General features: G+C 35.4%; 1 protein-coding gene across 2 annotated transcripts in view; it reads left to right on the top strand.

The window, feature by feature from the left end:
* Nucleotides 1–18,488, top strand: part of LOC111062784 (ABC transporter G family member 23) — a 95,667-nt gene that overhangs the window by 25,000 nt on the left and 52,179 nt on the right. For both annotated transcript variants that reach the window (XM_039430553.1, XM_039430554.1), the window contains exons 5-8: nucleotides 8,663–8,770; nucleotides 9,244–9,337; nucleotides 10,582–10,710; nucleotides 11,697–11,830. In XM_039430553.1, the coding sequence (XP_039286487.1) occupies nucleotides 8,663–8,770; nucleotides 9,244–9,337; nucleotides 10,582–10,710; nucleotides 11,697–11,830 (465 nt within the window). The remainder of the gene's footprint in view (nucleotides 1–8,662; nucleotides 8,771–9,243; nucleotides 9,338–10,581; nucleotides 10,711–11,696; nucleotides 11,831–18,488) is intronic.

Here is an 18,488-nt window from a genome sequence, read left to right as displayed (position 1 = left end):
TGTGTCTCCAGCCTTATTGTCCTGTCACCAGCTGGCTTGGATCTTTGAATAGTAGACTTGAGATGCGCGGGAACACTAGCGTCAGGTGATAAATTTTCATAACGGCAAGGAAAGTTGTGTGAGTGCGCCACACCAGATTTTTTCTATTTCGATCGAATTAATGAAATATTGAAACAAACGTTCTCATTCAGCTGAATCCCCGACTGGATCGCCCAGAAATGAGATCAGCGGGCTCGCTTCGCTCGCCTGCATTTTTCATTTTTAGCATGCTTCATTCCATCAGAAAGTCAAAGTACTGAGGAAACGCATAAAAGCTGAGAAAAACGCTGATTTTGAGCGTATCTTTGATGAAATATTAAAGTCACCTCATCACAACATTTATAGACCCTACCTAAACCTCTGTCTAAAATTTGGACATTTTCTGTCTATTACTTGATGAAAGAACTGAGAAAACGCAAAAAACGCTAATTTTGGGCGTATCTTTGGCGTTATTTCAAATTCCTTCAAACACAACATTATTACACCCTAGCTTAAGCTAGGATACTCAATTTGAACAGATTTTTTCTCATTCGATGGAATTAATGAAATATTGAAACGAACGTTCTCATCCACTCTGGAACAAATTACATTACTACATTACTACTCTGGAAGCTGGACTGCCAAGTTTGTTCACATACACCCTCAAGCTAAATGTAAAGTTTATACAGCGAGTATTGGCCATGCCCGAGAACAGATATACCATCGAATTTTATTGTTGGAGGTCATGGAGAAACAGCTTTATCTTCTCAGGGAGTGGCGAGACATCAGTGATAAGCTACAGATATCCTTGGAACCGGAGACAATTGGAAGCGTCAATGTTGATGGCATCGTCGCCACAGTGGAACAGCAGTTGGGGGGCCGATGTCGAGAGCGGGTGCTGAATTCGCAGAGGCTGGTGTTGTTTCTAATACTGCAAAATTCAGTGAATATCTGGAGGTGACGGACGACTTCCCATTGGTGAAGTGGATGTTTAAGGCGAGAACTGAGCTGATTAGCCTCAACGGCTACTCATTCGTTGCTGGCAGTGGACTTTGCTCGTTGTGCAATTTGAGAAAAGAAGAAGATGTCATCCATTTCTTGGGAGAGTGCCCTGTCTTGAAGGAGTTCAGATGGAGGTACTTTCGGAGGAGAGTGTTGTCAGCGGACGAACTGCAGCTCTACCTGAACGGCGAGAATTGGAGAGCTGTGGGAGCCTACTGCAGGCAGGCGTGGTGCTATAGATACGAACTGGTCAGAGAGTTCAACTATTGAAAATTGCCAACCTACCCAAATGTCAACAATTGACCTGGGATATAAGCCAGCGAAAAATTAAAAAGTGAAAATGAAGGACTATTAAAAGTTATCTATTTATTTATTGTATTTTGTTGTTATCTATTTTTCATGCATTCCCTGTATTTCTATTGCAATCAATAAAGGCGTTATTATGTTATTATTATTATTATTATTATTATATCACATTTCATTCATTCTACTCACCACTGCAAAATCCCTGCACAGGAAACTTACAACCAGTATTATTCGTAGTAACAGAACAGAGATAAGTCGTGAAGAAAATGAAAACAACTCCAGTAATCATCATACAAATTATTGCAGTATTAACGATTTCCCCAAACAACTATGAAATAAAGTATGCCCGCACTCGTAAATTAAAATATGCGTACAAAGTAGAATAACGCTGATTGATATTGGGACAGAACTGTAGCGGGATCCACGCAAAACTGACAGAATTACTTAAATGAGACTTCAATGATGATATTTATGAGGAATGCTGACAGAAATTGAATCTTAGTATAGCAGCAATAAATCTTCAGTAGCCTTGTTGCCAAGTTAGAAACTATAATGTAAAATTAGCTGCCAGTGTTGAAAAGGGAGGTCTGAGTGGAAGAATGAAGTGGAAATCAAAAGGAGGGACGAAATATGAAGAAGGAAGGTATTAAAAGGAAGAGACGAAAGAGTTTAGTAAAGGGTGGGATTATGATATAATACACAGAGGGATTTCGGTGAGCGCTTTTTATGACCAGTGGCGGAAGATGTAGAATACCTTCAGAGGGTTTGCAATTTCGGGTGCTTTCGAGTCTGGGGTTCAGGGTGAAGAGTGGGGAACGGGGGAGAATAATTGGGAAAAGAGTTAATGAAGGAAAGAGTAAGGGAACTGGGAGGATAAAGGAATAAGTGTGCTGGAAAGAATATATATTGAGATAAAAGGAGAGGAATGAGATACATGCATGGATAGTCGGATATACGTACAAAGTTGAGCAATGACAAAGAATGAAAACGAAAATTGAATAAAGAAAAAGAGAGAAGAAAGAAGGTTGAGAGGAAGTAGAGGCGGATGGACGAAGATGAGGTGACTGGTGAAGAGGAAGATGGATGTGGAAAAATAATGAAATTGGTATCCTATAGAAGAAGCGACATGGAAAAGAGTTTTTGAGGGAATGAGAAATCATGACATTTTCATGATTCAATTTTCATGACATTTTTTGCGCCCGGTCTATAGTACCATAGTATACATACAGTATGGAAACTTTGCTAGTACCCTGACGCCAAAATCCGCCATCTTGTTAGGAAGCGCCGCATTGTAATAGTATTGATGGTAGGTTCGGATCATTTTAATGATCCGGATCAATTGATCTCATTCACTGCCACGAGCCAATCAGAAGACCAGGATTGGAACTTCCCAAGGTCACGTGACGTGTTTAGTATTAGCGTCATGTAAAAAGCATTGGTTAGATAGGCGATTGATTACAAGTTTCCATTCTGTACTTATTCTGTGATAGTACAGTTCAAAATATCAATCAACATTGGAAACTAGTCACAATAATTAATAATCCACAACGTATGAACTCCATTAATGCATACTTTGAAAGGATCTATAGTCCATGCAAACCTTAGACTGCAGCATTGTTCTTATGGGTTACAGTGCTGCCAGATTGCTCAGTAACCGAGAAAGTCAAATCAGCCGGTCATGTTTTCAATTAACTGTTTAACAATTAAATATTTCAAAAAAATAACTTACTGTTTTAAAAAATTATAAAAAAGTTTTATAACTCCTCTTCTTCTTATTTCATTTTTTATTTTTATTTTTGTCTTTCTTCTTCTCCTTCGTCTTCTTCATCTTCCCCTATTCCTCCTCTATCTTCTTCGCCTTCTTCTTCTCTCTCTCTTCCTCTTTATCATATCGTCTATCATAGCAGTCAAAAATTGAAACTTTCCTCTTTCATTCATCTTTTCCACGATGATGTTATTCAAAATGTAAGACTCGATGAGTTATTTCATAATGAGACTTGAACTAACAAAATCGGTCGAGAAACAACGGAGGAGTTGAGGTCTCAAAAACAAGTTCGCCCATTCATTTAGAGATAGGCAACACGCACTACAAGCTTGTACATCAAGTTGCAGATTTAGAAGTATTCTATTTTTACTTTCCTTGCCCTATTACCATAGGTAAGGAAAGTATTGCTTTCCGAAAAAAATTAAGGTACCCCAATTTCTAAATTTATATACGTTTCAAGGTCCCCTGAGTCCAAAAAAGTGGAACTTGGGTATTGGTCTGTGTGTGTGTGTGTGTGTGTGTGTGTGTCTGTGTACACGATATCTCATCTCCCAATTAACGGAATGACTTTAAATTTGGAACGTAAGGTCCTTACAATATAAGGATCCGACACGAACAATTTCGATAAAATGCGATTCAAGATGGCGGCTAAAATGGCGAAAATGTTGTCTAAAACAGGGGTTATTGCGATTTTCTCGAAAACAGCTCCAACGATTTTGATTAAAGTTATACCTAAAATAGTCATCGATAAGCTCTATCAACTGCCACAAGTCCCATATCTGTAAAAATTTCAGGAGCTCCGCCCCATCTATGCAAAGTTTGATTTTAGATTCTCAGGCTTCAGATACAATTTAAACAAAACATTTCGAGTTGGAAAGATTGAGCATAAGAATCTCTACAATTAATGTTCAGTAACATTTTCACCTAGAATTAAAAATAAGCTCTAAATTCGAGAAAATGTGATTATCCAATTGCAAACTGTTGGCAACTGTTGATTCTATTAAATCATTCACTATGAAGAGATAGCAGACCTCGTGTATCTCCAGCGTTATTGCCCTGTCACCAGCTGGCTCAAATCTTTGAATAGTAGACTTGAGATGCACGGGAACACTAGCGTCAGGTGATCAATTTTCATAACGGCAAGGAAAGTTGTGTGAGTGCGCCACACCAGATTTTTTCTCATTCGATCGAATTAATGAAATATTGAAGCGAACGTTCTCATCCAGCTGAATCCCAAATGATAGAAAACTTTCTCTAAGAATTTTCGCAATCGACAAAAAACGTTGTTTGTCGCATTGAACCGAAAGTGGTGAGAGTCCCAAACGACCGAAAGTGATAGGTTTCCCAAACGACAGAAAGGTCGTTTCATATAGGTTTCCTAGCGTTCTGCCAATTGGGACAAATTGGGCCAATTGGGAAAAAGTAGTTTTCGGCCGTTAGGGAAAATATAGCGTTTCGGTCGTTTGGGATTCTGTCAATTGGGACCCCACGCTATTTATGCTATTGTTTCTCTATGATATAACTATTGGCTGCTAGGCAACCAAAGCTTGGACATGAAAATCGTTCATAAAGACGGCCATCAATGATAAAAAATCAAATCAAAACAAATTATTCCCATTTTCATTACGAGATCATAACAAAGAAAATAGATAGAATTTTCATTCTATCAATGTCACAATAAACAATAATTATAAAACGTTATAATAAATATGCTTATTTACATTTAATTTCAATCTATACATATAAAAGCGAAATGGCACTCACTCATTGACTGACTGACTGACTCACTCACTCACTCGCAGAACTAAAAATCTACCGGACCAAAAACGTTCATATTTGGTAGGTATGTTCAGTTGGCCCTTTAGAGGCGCACTAAGAACGGATTCCGAAAAATTTCCAAAGATACGCCCAAAATCTGCTTTTTTTCCAGCGTTTTTTTAGCGCTTTCTCAGTTTTATCGAGAACAAATGAACAGATATTGTTCAAATTTAGTATCCTAGCTTAAGCAAGGGTGTAATAATGTTGTGTTTGAAGGAATTTGAAATAACGCCAAAGATACGCCCAAAATTAGCGTTTTTTGCGTTTTCTCAGTTCTTTCATCAAGTAATAGACAGAAAATGTCCAAATTTTAGACAGAGGTTTAGGTAGGGTCTAAAAATGTTGTGATGAGGTGACTTTAATATTTCATCAAAGATACGCCCAAAATCAGCGTTTTTCTCAGCTTTTATGCGTTTCCTCAGTACTTTGACTTCCTGATGGAATGAAGCATGCTCAAATGAAAAATGCAGGCGAGCGAAGCGAGCCCGCTGATCTCATTTCTGGGCGATCCAGTCGGGGATTCAGCTGAATGAGAACGTTCGTTTTAATATTATTTTCATTAATTCGATCGAATGAGAAAAAATCTGGTGTGGCGTACTCACACAACTTTCCTTGCCGTTATGAAAATTTATCACCTGACGCTAGTGTTCCCGCGCATCTCAAGTCTACTATTCAAAGATCCAAGCCAGCTGGTGACAGGACAATAAGGCTGGAGACACATGAAGTTTGCTATCTCTTCGTAGTGAATAATTTAGTAGAATCAACAGTTGGCAACAGTTTGTAATTGAAATAATAACATTTTCTCAAATTTCGAGCTTATTTTCAATTTTAGGTGAAAATGTTACTGAATATTAATTGAAGAGATTTTCATGCTCAATCTTTTTCACTTGAAATTTTTGTTTGAATTGTTCCTAAAGCCTGATAATTGGGAATCTAAAATCAAACTTTGGATAGATAGGGCGGAGCTCCTGAGATTTTTACAGATATGGGACTTGTGTAATTTGTACATCATCTCATTACAGTAGTAATGTAATTTGGGGCATTCATTGGTAAACTGAACACCTTTTTGATGAAAGTCCTTTGTACTTTTTCCACCACATCGTAGATCCTCGTCCCTCAAATCTGTGCTCCATAGCAAAGTATAGCTCGCGAAACAGAATGGAAAATTTTTTTTTTGCAGCAAAGCCAATTTTGTCGTTGAGAACAATCATAGCACACGAATTTAGAGCTGTCAGTGCCATGTCAGCCTTCTCCTTTAGATGTCTAGTACACAAAAGTTTTGGAGTAAACACCATTCCCAAGTACCTGTAGTGATCCACTACCTCAATCTCTTCACCATTGAAATTCCAATTCTCAGACTGTCTTAATCTTCCACCATTCCTAAAAATCATGATCTTCGACTTGCTTAGGTTCACCTGTAGACCCCACAGTTCGCAATACCTCTCTAAGCCTTCTATCATTTTTTTCAGTGTCCATTCATGAGATGCTACCAGCACAATATCGTCTGCATATGCCAGTAACTTAATACGTGTCCCTCTGATGTTTATACCTCCCTCTAGGTAGTCTTCTATATCATTGATAAAGAGAGAAAAGAGAAGCGGACTCAACAAACAGCCTTGTTTGACCCCAGTACACGTTTCTTCGTCTACGAAGAAGGCATAAAGCCTCTGCCTCTTTGAACTGCACTTTACTTTAACAATGCTGACAAGGTTGAATATATTATCAACTGTGGAGTATGTCCTTCGAAACCCCGCCTGAAACTCGCCGAGTACATTGTTCTGAATATTCCATGCCTCAATTCGTTGCAATAGTACACCAACAAACAACTTTCCAACAGTATTTCCAAATGATATGCCTCTGTAGTTTGAAGGTTCATTTCTGTCACCCTCCTTGAAAATCGGGAGCACTATTGCACTCCTGAACGACTCCTGTATCCAATATCCTATTGAAGACACTTACCAGTCTCACTTTGAAGCTCGTGGAGGCATTTTTGTAGAATTCGTAGGGAATCCCATCATCTCCTGGCGCCTTATTATCCTTTGCTTTTAATAGAACTCTGTTCAGTTCGTGAAGTGTAACCGGATAATCTAAAACATCAACCAAAGTTTTGGGCTCTACATAACAAATTTTTCCACAAGTAATTATTGGGTTCAAGAGATTTCTGAAGTGCTGCATCCAGTCATCAATAGAAATTCCCGCGCCTGAGAGAAACTGTGATTTCTTTAACTTTCTAACCACACTCCAGAACTCCTTGGCATCTGAGACAGTATTGAAACTCTCCACACAGCTGGTCCAGTACTTCTTCTTCTTGGCGCACAACTGAAACCAAACCAAAAATAAAAGTAGAACCAAATAAGTTAATACAAAGGTATAATAGACATAATGTAATAAATAATAAAATAAACAACAAAAAGTATAAAAGAAGAAACCCGTGACTGTGTCTTAAATATTAAATTTAAAACTAATTACGTTTAGAAACATGGCAGAAGATAACAATTTTTGCTGATATATATTTCCGATACCGGTACATGACTGATAGTGGTATTATTGTTATGCACCGAAATATATACCAGCACTACAGTATGATTCTCATCGTCTACAGGTAATTAGTTTAAAATTAAAAAATATAAATTTAAATAGGATGTAATAAGCTTTAATAGTGTTATATTATTAACAATAGTTTAACAAATTCAGAAATCAGACCACAGTAGCACTACAGAACTGAGACACTGCTGCCGCTCGGTTCTCGCACGGATATGTGTGTTCTCCTACCATTACACTCACAAGTAGGCTACACTCAACAATAAATTTTTCATTTCTCGACCGAAATTTACTTATGATGCATGATTTTGGACCACCTTGACGAGCCGAGAAGAATGAAGTGTAGTACGATGAAATCTGAGCATTGTGTCAAAAGTTATAAGTGTTTGAAATTTTTATGCTTGAGGTGTCCTTAAGCGTGCCTCTCCACTAGGAAATACTGGAATGAAGTGCATCTAGCGGGTGATTCTCATAGAACATGATCTCATGAACTCATGTCATTGTGCGAAATATAAATTTGAAGACAATATAGTTGGTGATGATGGTTGAAGATGGAAATTAGGTGTTTTTCACAATGCAAGGAGCATTGCTGTCAGGTGTACCTGAAAATCTATTTGAGAGCGCTCTCCCTGATCTCAGATTGTAGAGCACAAAAATACGCCCAGAGGGATTTTGAATTATACATCTAAATCGGAAGATATTGTTAATCAAAAACTAAAATTCATCAAAGTTGATTTTTCCTTCAAATTTCACTCAATTTTGAAAAATCATAACTCAGTACTCTTTGGGATAGAGAGTTCCGAATGATCTCATTTTATTCAAAATTTTATGATCTAAAAAAAGGCAAGAGCCAATTTTTTTGTCCGATTACGAGATTTGGCAGAAATAGCTGAAAACTCGAAAATGAGCCGAATATACGAGGTTTTTGGGCCACTCTGTATCTTCTGTTATGTACCCAAATAATATATTAAAAAATCAGAACTACAATATAAATTGCATGCACCAATGTATATAGTGACTGGACTACAAGTTGTGTTGAAATTTTCAAGTTGATTGACAAAAGCATTCCAAATAAGTTATTGTCGAATGAAAATAAATCGAGCAACAAGTCAAAAGTAGTAGGCTAACACTCGTTGAAGGAAAATGAATCTATTTCGAAAGTACAGAATGGATGTTTGTTTAATTTGAATAATGATAGTGTTTACATTGCAGTGGTGGTGAGCAGAGGAGGGTTTCTTTTGCAGTGGCTCTTCTACACGATCCTGAGTTCCTAATATTAGATGAGCCAACTGTTGGTCTCGATCCACTACTTAGTCAAAGGTGAGCTTATTTAGAAGAGAACATTGTTCATCAAAATAAATTATAAAATATTTGAAAGCCCAATTGGTGATTCTCTAAATTCCAATTCATGTTTCTCAATAAAAATAATTGTTACTTTTATAAACAAATTCAAGGATTCATCATTACTTCTAAACTCCAAACAGAATCACAAAATTTTCAATAACAATCAACTTAACAAAAATCACTATATTTTAGAAATTTAGAACGATACATTTCATTAATTTTTCTCACGTTAAAGAGTTTAATTGTTTTTCTCAGTCTAAAGAACATGAATAAATTCTAATTGGATATATAAATTTTTAGGCTAACATGTGGACTGGATACATTTGAATTTTCATGTCATGTTTTTTTAATAGCTTTAGTTGACATAATATTTCACATCATTGCATCTCTGATCAACATTTTTTTGTAAATCTATGTGTGAACAACTAATATAATATTTTGTTTTGCAGCATTTGGCTCTATCTGGTTAAATTGACAACAAAAACAAAAAAGACAATAATTTTAACAACTCATTACATTGAGGAGGCGCGACATGCTCATATGGTAGGTGAAAAAATGCAATAGTTATTTTGTAATAATAACTTAACAATCTAAAGCTGCGTTTACACCAAAGTTATCAACAAAATGCTAATAACTTAATCCTTATTAGATCACTACCTCCGTGAACAAAGCCGTAGTGCATTCGTGTGACGTCAGCACAGGTAGGGCTCCTACACCAATAAAAATTCGTTGATTTCAGCTGATCTATATATCAGCTAGTGTTTTCATTGGTGTAGGAGCCCTACATGTGCTGACGTCACACGAGTGCACTACGGCTTTGTTTACGGAGATGGTGATTAGATTGAACATAACTTATCATACACATGATAAACCAGCCAGGTCACTCGATATTATTATTTTTATATACATGATGAACATATGTGTTAAGTTCCGTTCAATCTAATAGAATCTATAAGGATTAAGTTATTAACGGAATGATCGAAAAATTTTAGGAAACATTTTTAACGAAATGTTAATAACTTAATCCTTATAGATTCTATTAGATTGAACGGAACTTGACAACACATATGTTCATCATGTGTATGATAAGTTATGTTCAATCCAACAGAATCTATAAGGACGGAAAAATAAACATTTTGTTAAACTTTGGTGTAAACGAAGCTTTAAGTTACTTTTCAATTTCACGATTATGAATTATTATGATCATCTATAGAAGCCTGTTTCCATTATTTCAAAGCCTCTTCCTCCCCATTATTGTCCAATTATAATGATTCTTGATTAACTAAATAAATTATACCGTACTACCATAGAAGCTTTGTTGATTTCTCTATTGTTTTGGCAATGAGTTGAATTAAAAATGATTGAATTGGTGATCAATGTATTGTATTTCTCCGACATGTAATTGGTGCAAGTTAATAATATACAGTGACAAATCAAGGAGATATTATAATATTGTAGACTTCCTACCGGAATCATCAACAACAAATCAGTTTGTCCAACGATGGACATTTGAAGACTAGCGATATCTATCTATATTTATTTTAAAAATTTAAAGTAAAAAAATATACATCAATAGTTGGAACAGAGTGAAACATTATCATACAATGCCTTATAAACCGCCAATACTATGTTACTTTATAATATGAATAAAATATTATTCTGTAAAATCAATAAGATTGCAATAAATAGAGCTAGTTGACTGTATTTATACACTTTAAATAGTACGGTTAGTAGGATACCCACAAGAAGACAGTACATTTCAACTGCTGTCTGAATTATTTTTCCAGGTTGGCCTTATGAGAGGAGGAAGTATTTTGGCTGAAGCTCCACCTATGAATCTCATGTCTAGTCACAACTGCTCAACTCTCGAACAAACATTTTTGATTTTCAGTCAAGCCGATGAGCAATCGCATAAGGTGAAATACGTATTTTATAGTAGAAATTATTCATTATAAACTGTTATATATTATAATTATTTTATTTTACATTTATTTTTATTATGAATTTAAATTGCTGCTTCACAAAAAGATTGTCACGCTACATATACATATCAAGGAACATATTAGGAGGACGTAAATACGGGCATATAGCCCAATGATTATTACCTGGTTATAATGGTTTACAAATTAATTATCTCCAAGATCATCAATGATTCTCCAACCATGCCCTACTGCTTCAAGCAATCTATTTATATTAAATATGATGTATTATTATTTAATCCCAATTATTTATTTTAAAGAAATGGCCCAGTTATTTAAGCTAGCTTGATCAGAAACAGTGAGAGATCCAAAAATGTTATAATTATATACGAAGATGTTTATTATTGTTGTGTGTGTGTGTGTGTGTGTGTGTGTGTGTGTTTGTGGGATGAATATTAAAATAAATAAATTTAATTAAGATAAGTATTTTCATTTGAGTTCATAGATAAGCATTTTTAGTTGAGTTCTGAATGTATTTCACTCCTGTTTGTAGACAAGATTTTTCTTAAGCAAACAGTATTGTATTCAATGATCTGTATTATAATTTGTATAAAGGAATTTGTCATGTAAGCGATATCATTGAATAAAAGTTGATTTGATTTGATTTTGTTGTTCTCGCTATTAATATGCCTATTCATTTAATTATTTCAAAATAAGATGGAATAAAGGCTTCAAGATTTTCTACTTTTGGTTTTTTGGTTTTTGATTTGTGTAGACTTCTTATCGTGAACTATTTACAAGCTACAATGTTGGTAGGTAGCCTACCGTGGATTTGATTTAAATGTTAGTTTTTCTTCTAATTAGGCTATATATAAAATATATATATATATATATATATATATATATATATATATATATATATGTATTTTTTATTTAGGCTACGGTATCTAATATTTGTCTTTATTAATGTTTTATTTTTTCAGCTTCCAGATGAGACTGTCAATCAAGAGCCATCTCTTAAGCTCCGGTCTCCAATTGCGAAACAAACGTCCTTCTCATTCAGTAGATTTAAGGCTCAACTGCTGAAAAACACGCTTTACGTTACACGGGAAGTGCCGTAAGTCAACTTACATTCATTACTGTAATAATAAATAGGTACGTGTAATCTATCATGCTGGTACTACAAACTATCAGGATTATGTCAAATACATCTTTATATAATACAATTTTCACCTATATTACTTGTACTTATAATGTCTACTATTATTATAATAGTATTTTGTAGGCCTGCAGTAAAAAAAGTGAGAGCATGAATCTAGATTTGTAATTTAATTTCCAACTGGCACTGCTCGTTCGGTTGATACTTAACTTTCAAGGATTCACTGATGAGATCAACACTATCAAAGTCATTTTTGAGTCTATTTATGGAATCGAACACAACTTATCACTAGAGAGCTTCAAGTTTTAGCGTTTCAAGAGCAAATCTTTGACAAAGTAAACTAATCATTCATAAATTTTAGCTTGAAAATTTTATATAGAAAAGATTCTTTTTATATCGATATAATTTTAAAGAGTTATTATTTAATGTTTGGCTTCTGCCAGATAAAACCATTTACGCTTCATTGCCATTAAAGTAATTCAGAAAGATGCAGTAGCCTAACACAAAAGTGGAGTCATGAAAAAAATAAAATTAAATTACGTAGGATTATGTCAAGTCATTAAAACCTCATTATCCGCTAATATGTTCCAACCTTACGTTCGAAACAACGGAAATTCATGTCCATCAATAGGCCTACTCCAAGATAAATTGCACGAAAAAAAAGCGTGATCAGAGTTTTTTCCAGCAAAATGTAGGCTATCTGATGACTGAACTAATCTGTGCAATGAAAATTATCAGACAATTTATAATGAATAGATGGGATTTTCAAAAGGAGCGACTTTTTCCCTCTGAGACATGCGGCACCTATTCCAATAGAGATAGGGTGCATACAGTTATCAATTTTTACGTGTTTTGTTTTGGTGAACGAATCATTATTTCCTAGAATTCATGGACTACAAGATCTCCGGATCTTGGCAACATAAGAAAAACCGAATGACGGCAAACATCCGTGGAATCTTTGATGTCATTGAGTTGAAAAAGTGTTTGAAAACAAAAAGAATTAACGAGTGCATCAGTGTTTTATTTATGTGAACAGAGGCCATTCCCAACATATTTTATGGTTTATATTATTAAGATCATATAGGTGTAATAGTCCAGTCAATATAGACATAAAAAAGGGGGTGTGCTTGCAATTCATATTGTAGTTCTGATTTTTTAATATATTATTTGGGTACATAAGAGAAGTCCAGAATCAATTTCTTCATGCAAAATTTCCTTGTGCTAGATACAGAGTGGCCCAAAAACCTCGTATTTTCGGCTCATTTTCGAGTTTTCAGCTATTTCTGCCAAATATCATAACGGGCAGAAAAATTTGCTCTCGCCTTTTTTCTAGAATATAAAATTCTGAATGAAATGAAATCATTCGGAACTCTCTATCTCCAATGAGTACTGAGTTATGATTTTTCAAAAATGAGTGAAATTTGAAGAGAAAATCAATTTTTGATGAATTTTAAATTTTGATCAACAATATCTTCCGATTGTTACCATTTAGACATGCTGACTTCAAAAATCGAAACAAAAAACATGACGCGCGGAACGAAATTTCGATTGCTATGAACGTGGAGAGATTAGAAGTTAGAAAAAATATGAGAATCCTTTTCGAACACTGGTTTATTTCAAACTATATGAGTAGCTCTGCTACACAAAATTAACGTTAAAATTTACTTATAGCAGAGCTGCATCTAGCAGAACAATATGTAACTGACAGAGCTATATGTAGCTCAATTTTTTTATAGCTCCGCTATAAAGCAGCTACATAGTGTGAACGCAAGGATAGTTTTGGTTCACAATCATGTTTCACATTTTTGAATAGGGAACAAGGAGGAACTTTTGCTTGGGTTAAGCCACATAAGGTCAAAGAGGGCTCCTCGCCACCAATAGCTCTATAGATCTATACACTATTCTTGGTGAGAACGTAGCTTAATGCTTGCTTTATCTAATGACATTTTCTACCCGCTTTGTCAATTTATTTGTTATTCGCTTTGTCTATTGACAGACAAGGATAGCAACACCAATGTTAATTAGGTGCTGACATTATAAAGTGGACCTCACTATACATTATTATTATGAGCCACACAAAGCTCTCTGATTGGCTGATTGGATTGGCGTATCGAGTGAACTTCCTGCTGTCGTGCCACCTAAAAAAACGCCTCGTGTGGCCCTACATCTGCTCATGTCTGCATGCAGATTCTATGTATGTCTGTAGATGTGTGCGTATGTTTTAATCTTCACTACTTCATCTCGTTTTGGGGGTTGAATCCATTCATATATAAAATAATCAAAAGCTTAATGATATTAGCAAAATAAATTGTCAATGTATTTTTAATGGATTTCTTTACATTATTTGAGTTGCTCAAGTATAGGATACAGATCAACTGCTGGCTCATGACCAGATGTCAAAAACTCGTGTTCCAATGCCTCGTTAGCTGTCATTCGATCTCCTGGAAGCAGTTGTAAAAGTCTCACAATAAATGATAAAGCTGACGGGTAATCAGTGAACCTTGCCAAAAGACTTTCAAGAGTATTCTCTTTATACTTGGCGAGTTTCTTGTAGAATTCCTTGTAGTTTGGAAACTCTTTTGCTCCTGGCCAAATCTCATCACTGCAAAATCCGCAAACTGCGGATATTTTTTCCATTTGGTCAAAGTGATTGCGTCCTTTGAAGAGAGCCGGTTGTCTCATGAAGAACTCAGCTGCTACAAGGCCCGAACTCCACACATCGATTTTCTCGTCATACTTTGTGAATCCGAAAAGAAGCTCCGGACACTTATACCACATTGTGCAAATATTCGTATCAAAGTAGGACTGATGAGCTATCACAACAGAGCTTCCAAGATCAGCAATTTTTATAATGCCATTAATTGAAATGAGTATGTTTGCCGGCTTCAGGTCGCGGTGCATCATTCTGCGGCGGTGCATTGCTGTCACTCCCGTGAAATATTGTTTCAACATATTTTTTGTATGGCTCACATTAAACTTGATATTCTTGTTGTGAAGAATCTTCCTCAGATCAGCTCGACATAGTTCAAGAACTATACCAAATTCATCTTTTTCTCTTACTACTTCGATCATTTTAACAAAGTTATCTTCATCTTCAAGTAATTTCAAAGCTCTAATTTCGTTGTAATCGATGTTTGTCATACTTGCTCTGAGAGCTTCATGTCGAGATCTTTTGAGGGCAAAGAAACCAAAATCTCTGTTCTCTCTCATAACCACTTTAAGAATTTCTCCATACCCACCATGAGCTATCTTTTCAATGATCTCGTATTTGTTGGGTGCAGCCGTGGGAAGTTCAGCCATCAATTGAATAAAGCTAGGAGTCGGAGGAGTATCCATATTCTATAAGAACTGATCTTTCCTAATTGATAAAATTTTTTGAGTTTTACAATAACAAAAAGACAAGTTGATAACTTTTTTATTTACGCAGATTTTATCGTACGCATTTAAAAAAAATCTGTAGGCATAGAAATTAATATCCTAGTATTTTCAACTTTCAACTTAAAAACACTACACAAAAATAAAAAATCTGATTTGGCATACTCACTACTGAGCTTTTCGTTGTAATACATTATTTTTTATTTACAAATCAATACAGTAGGAAATAAGAAACAGGCTAAGTCCACTTTGAAAACAAAATACTATAGACCTATTCTCTAAAAATGCAAATAGTAAAAACCACTAGAACCCTATCAAAGAATTATTGATTTATAAAATATCAAACTACATTGGAGAAAATTGAATCGTTTAGCTACCATATTACAGCTGATATTAATTAAAGATTTACAATATTATTATCAAGTGCGTATAAAGGCCAACGCACACAGAAATAAACAGACCGAGAAACAATAAAACGTCTGCACACAGACTGATGTTTATAAGCAGACATAATACTAGTAGTTCTGTGAACAGTAGACCGCAGTATTCTCATCCACAAGTACCTGATTGAAACTATAGACCTTATGGAAATATAGCAATAGACTGGTTTCTCAACACATCTGTGTAATCACTTGTCAACTGATTTATGATGAATAATTCTGTACGGTAGTCTGATTTTTACTCTAATATTGGCGTATGAAGGAGGCTCATTTTTCCTTCTATATTATCCTTGAAATGCAAAATTTCCAAAAACTATGTTTATACGTCGACGCGCAATTAAAAAAGGAACATACCTGTCAAATTTCATGAAAATCTATTACTGCGTTTCGCCGTAAATGCGCAACATATAAACATTTAAACATTAAGAGAAATGCCAAACCGTCGACTTGAATCTTAGACCTCACTTCGCTCGGTCAATTATGAGTATAATAATCATAGCCACCTCTAATACTTTTAATATCGGGGCACCGAGCTTCGCTCGTTATTTGTATTTATTAAAAAAAGAATAGAATAGAATTTTATTGGTCATAAAATATTCACATGAATACATGGACTTCGTCAATATTTTTTAACACGATTTTGACAATTTTTCAAGTAAGTCAAAACAAACACAAAAACACTAAGATCAGCCAGTATCAGTACAATACAATAAAATAACATGAATTACATAAGACGATTCCAATATATTTTGAAATAGTCATGTACGTTGTACAAACATTCATCAATTAACACTGCTTTCAATATATTTATAAATTGTGTGCAAGTGAGTACTTTCAAGTGGTCAGGTGTGGCGTTAATTTGATAGATGTGAAGTGGCAGTTTCTTTGTGATTTAGTGTGACTGTACAACGGAATTCTCTAACAGTAAACAGAACACAATTCTCTAAAATGATCGTGTTTATATTTCACAGCTGGCTAAACGTCATCTTATGAATTTCGGGGATGCGATATTTTGATTTTTCACATCCTCACTCGCTTACTCTCTTTTTACTAACCACAGCTGTTTCAGCCAAGGATGGAATTATCGTTCCAATGTCGTTCAGCGAGTTTTCCCAAGGATGAGACCTGGTGCAATCGAATTGTTATATCATAAACCTTCTATGTTCCAAATTTCGTGAAAATCGTTAGAGCCGTTTTCGAGATCCGTTGATTAGATGTGGCTATGGTGTTATGCAGTCTCCTTGCGTTGCAAAACCTGGGAAGGGATTTTTCATCAGGGCCTGTCGGTTTGTGTGCTTTTGCCTTGAATTTAATTTCTTATTGTCCCTCAATACAAGGGAAATACAATTTATATTATACTAGAGACACCCTGGGTTGAAGAACTCGCTCATGAACTGTTGTATTGATCTCTGAGATCCGCAACTTGTAACTATACAGAACAGAGTTGGTGAGAATATTATTATGGAAACAGCTAAATATATCTTTTACAAGAGTATGATATATTACAGTAGTAGGTGCCATGGGAATCCTATACCAATTGAAAAAAACTTTCTGTCGCTAGAAAACTTTTGTCCACAATCTTGGATCCGTCATATGGATCCAACTTCATTTTTTCAAATGGAAAGGTGGACATGTGATACATGTGATTACACAGAATTTCAAAGGAAAATTAATGGCGAAGCCCGCACATCGCAAACTGTTTCAATGATCTCATCATTTGAAGATACTAATAAATGATAAATGAATATCCTCTTCAATTTTGCACTGCACTATTCAGTTCTAAAGTTACAAAGTTTCAAAAGTTACTTGGGAAATGACCCAAAATGCTAAGAGTCTATAATTAATTTCTTTGAAAACTCTAGTTGGGATCCCATCACAGCTAGGGGCAGATCGGCCTTTAAGGCTCTTGATTGTATCTATCGGTTCTTGTCTAGAGACTTGCTGCAACTCAAAGACAGTTCCAACAGCATGATTCTTATCTATTATCTCTGGCACACACTGTGCTACGATGGAATCTGCCCACTGCCTGAAAAATTTATTAAAATTATTGCTAACCTCCTCAATTTTCTGTGAGTTAATTATTTCGTGAGTTTGGAAAAATGATTTTATAGGGAAAGGTTGCTTCTAGACAGGCCGGCCTGAAATTTCATTTATAACTGTCCAGAGCTTACTTGGGTTATGAGAAGATTCTTCAATTTTATTTTTATAATACGAATGTTTGGCTTGTTTAATTGCAGAGTGAAGAGTATTTCTATATTGTTTTTAGTTATTTGAACAAAAAACTAGTGAGTTACAAAGATATGCATTATAACAATTATTTTTTTGTATGGTTAGCTAAGGAATTGCCTTAGCTGCACATGCTACATGCTGCACATGTCAGGATGGTAGCTGAGTTGAAGTTCAGTCGAAGCTTTCTCGAAGGGTACTCAGCATCCTTGTGAAGTCGATTTGTGGTAAAAAAGTCAATAGCTGGTGACAAGATGTTGGCGATCTCGGTGCATCTTTCTAATGGAGAGACATCACTTTTGATGCTTGGTTTGAAGGGTCGGTGCCTCCTGAAAGCATGAGATGGCACAACAATCCCAACACTCTCTACAGAGTGTCCCTGAACTCCATGCAAAGATTTGTGGAGAAACTTTGCATCAATTTTTACATCAAAAACACCTTCCACACAACATTCTAACAAACTTTCTCTGGACAGCTTCGATTCTTTGTGTTGAAGTGATTCTTTCTCTTTGCCAGATCACTGAGGCATACTCCAGGACACTCCTCACTAATGTGCAGTAAAGCAGACAAAACGA

Source organism: Nilaparvata lugens, chromosome 6, assembly GCF_014356525.2.
Source record: "Nilaparvata lugens isolate BPH chromosome 6, ASM1435652v1, whole genome shotgun sequence".
Classification (NCBI taxonomy): Eukaryota; Metazoa; Arthropoda; class Insecta; order Hemiptera; family Delphacidae; genus Nilaparvata; species Nilaparvata lugens.
This window is presented reverse-complemented; position numbering and strand designations above follow the sequence as displayed.